This window comes from Lynx canadensis, chromosome D1, assembly GCF_007474595.2.
Source record: "Lynx canadensis isolate LIC74 chromosome D1, mLynCan4.pri.v2, whole genome shotgun sequence".
Taxonomy (NCBI): Eukaryota; Metazoa; Chordata; class Mammalia; order Carnivora; family Felidae; genus Lynx; species Lynx canadensis.
This window is the reverse complement of record NC_044312.2, coordinates 101,480,688-101,483,319: the sequence shown is the minus strand read 5'-3', so window position 1 is coordinate 101,483,319 and position 2,632 is coordinate 101,480,688. Positions and strand designations below refer to the sequence as shown.

The window sequence follows — 2,632 nt, the reverse complement described above, 5'->3', positions numbered from 1 at the left end:
ACAAATAACCAATTAATTTTTTTTTTTTTGGCAAATGACAATTTTTCAATTTCTTTAAATTCCAGCATAGTCAACATACAGTGTATAATATAGTGATTCATCAATTATTTTGGCAAGCCCTTAAAGTAACATAGAGATCAAGAAGTACTCTGTGGTGAAGGGTCCCACATAATGTTTGAGCCCGTAGATCTGCATGTGATCATATTGTGTTCTCCTTTAAGATGGGAGATTCTGCCTTTAGGGGATTGACTAACAATGAAAACTCATAAATTGGTTCCAATGGTTACCCATTTCTCTTTATGAAAAACAATATAAAAGCATGGAAATGTGTATTTTTCCAGGTGTCTTAAATTTTAACAAAGAGTTAATTCAAATTTGGATTGCATTGCATTGCAGTTTAAAAATGAAAATGTTCTTCTTTTCATTCAGAGCTTCAGCTGAGAACTCCTAATAAAAAAGAAAATACTACACTACGCAGGTAAGACATGAGGAAGGAATTTATCGGGCTTTGGCACTGTAATGCACTGAGGTGGACAAACAGCATGCCTGCTACTAGAAGATGCTAACGGAGAGTGTACTTTGTCACAAGAACAATTGTTTGATTCACTTTTATTTTTTCTTTTATTTTTTAAGGTTTATTTATTTTTGAGCGAGAGAGAGAGAGAGAGAGGGAGCAGGGGAGGAGCAGAGAGAGCTGAAGACACAGAATCGGAAGCAGGCTTCAGGCTCTAAGGTGTCAGCACAGCCCTATGAAGGGCTCAAACCCAGAAACCATGAAATCACGACCTGAGCCAAAGTAGGACACTTATCCGACTGAGCCACCCAGACGTCCCTCGATTCACTTTGAAAACACCACAAAATCGTTCTTAAACTTTTATGAGAGGTGACAACCTATTGGTTGTTTGAAATGGTCAATATAGTTGCTCCTTGGGTAGACAAGAATGATTTCTGGCAGGCAATGAATGAATTTTGGTATTGAAGAATATCCAGAGTGGGCCTGAGTGGGAAAAAATACATCTGAGTTAAACTCCCATAAACGTTCACAAAATTAGAGAGTTTTCAGCAAGGATATATTTATCAATTGAATTTAGCTATTAGCTGGAATGAAAGAATAGACCAACACAGATGGCTGTTACAGAAATTGAGTGACATGTCTGTGGCCTTGCACTAGTGACATCACACAGACAATTGCTCATAAAGCTCACCTCTTTGTCCCCCAATTTTCCACTTCCTGTGTCACTCTATTTACTGTGTTGTACTACCCTAGGTTGTTTTTTCCTTTCCGATGCATGAATAACCCCATTCACATTTCTATTTCCCATAAGCAATATTGGCAATATCGGCAATATCGACACCTAATGCAAGTTTCAGCAAAGTGTATTTGTAACACATGAGGGGCAAGAACGACACTTCGCTGGAGGGGTTCATCCTGTTGGGATTAGCAGACACCATGGAGCTACAGATCATCCTCTTTCTGCTTTTCTTTGTGATTTACGCCCTTACAGTTTTGGGGAATGTTGGGATGATCCTCTTAATCGGCACTGATTCCCGACTTCACACACCCATGTATTTCTTCCTGGCTAACCTGTCCTTTGTGGATGTTTGTTATTCCTCCGCCATCACCCCAAAGATGCTGGCAGACTTACTGTCAGAGACGAAAACCATCTCCTTCGCAGGCTGCTTCCTGCAATTGTACTTCTTCATCGCCTTGGCCACAACCGAATGCATCCTCTTTGGCTTAATGGCCTATGACCGTTACGTGGCCATATGCAACCCCCTCCTTTACTCCTTGATCATGTCCAGGACAGCCTGCCTCAAAATGGCAGCAGGGGCTTTTACGGCAGGATTCTTGAACTCCATGGTTAACACGAGTTATGTAGGCAGCTTGCCATTCTGTGGTTCCAACGTCATTCACCACTTCTTCTGTGACAGCCCTCCACTCTTTAGACTCTCCTGTGCTGACACACACGTGAATGAAAGTATCTTTTCCGCATTTGCTGGTGCGAATCTGGCCGGAACTCTGCTGATCATCCTCACCTCCTACTCCTACATTCTCTTCTCTGTCTTCCACATGCATTCAGGGGAGGGGAGGCACAAAGCCGTCTCCACGTGTGCCTCTCACTTGACAGCGATAACTCTGTTCTATGCCACCGCCATCTATACCTATCTGAGACCTAGTTCCAGCTACTCCTTGGGTCAGGACAAAGTGGCTTCTGTGTTCTACACAGTAGTGATCCCCATGTTAAATCCTCTGATCTATAGCCTTAGAAATGAGGAAGTAAAGAAGGCTTTATGGAAAGTAAGCACCAGGACAAGGATCCCTCCATTTTTATGGTTGTTTGGTTGATTCTCTGAACAAAATTGAGTATTTCATTGATTTTCAGAGGCTGCTTCAAGCCTACAGGTTTTTTTTTTAGAATATTTTCTGAGTAATTACAGTCTATAGTGTTCAGATATATGTAACCATTGAGGCATAAGGTAAATTACCAAACTTACATAAGGCCATAGAACTTCCTTGTAATTATTCCATATTTAACTTCCTTTTATCTCAAAAATTTCCAGCCCTTTTCCCTCTTTGTCTCGCTTTCACTGACACATCAACAGAATAACACATACACACATTCAGCTGCTA

General features: G+C 41.1%; 1 protein-coding gene across 1 annotated transcript; it reads left to right on the top strand.

Moving 5' to 3' along the window:
• Positions 1–1,390: 1,390 nt before the first annotated feature.
• On the top strand, positions 1,391–2,231 carry LOC115526097 (olfactory receptor 5F1-like). Its single transcript, XM_030333572.1, is given in 2 exon segments — positions 1,391–2,194; positions 2,196–2,231. Coding segments are annotated over 2 exon segments (840 nt in total).
• The last annotated feature ends 401 nt before the right edge of the window (positions 2,232–2,632 follow it).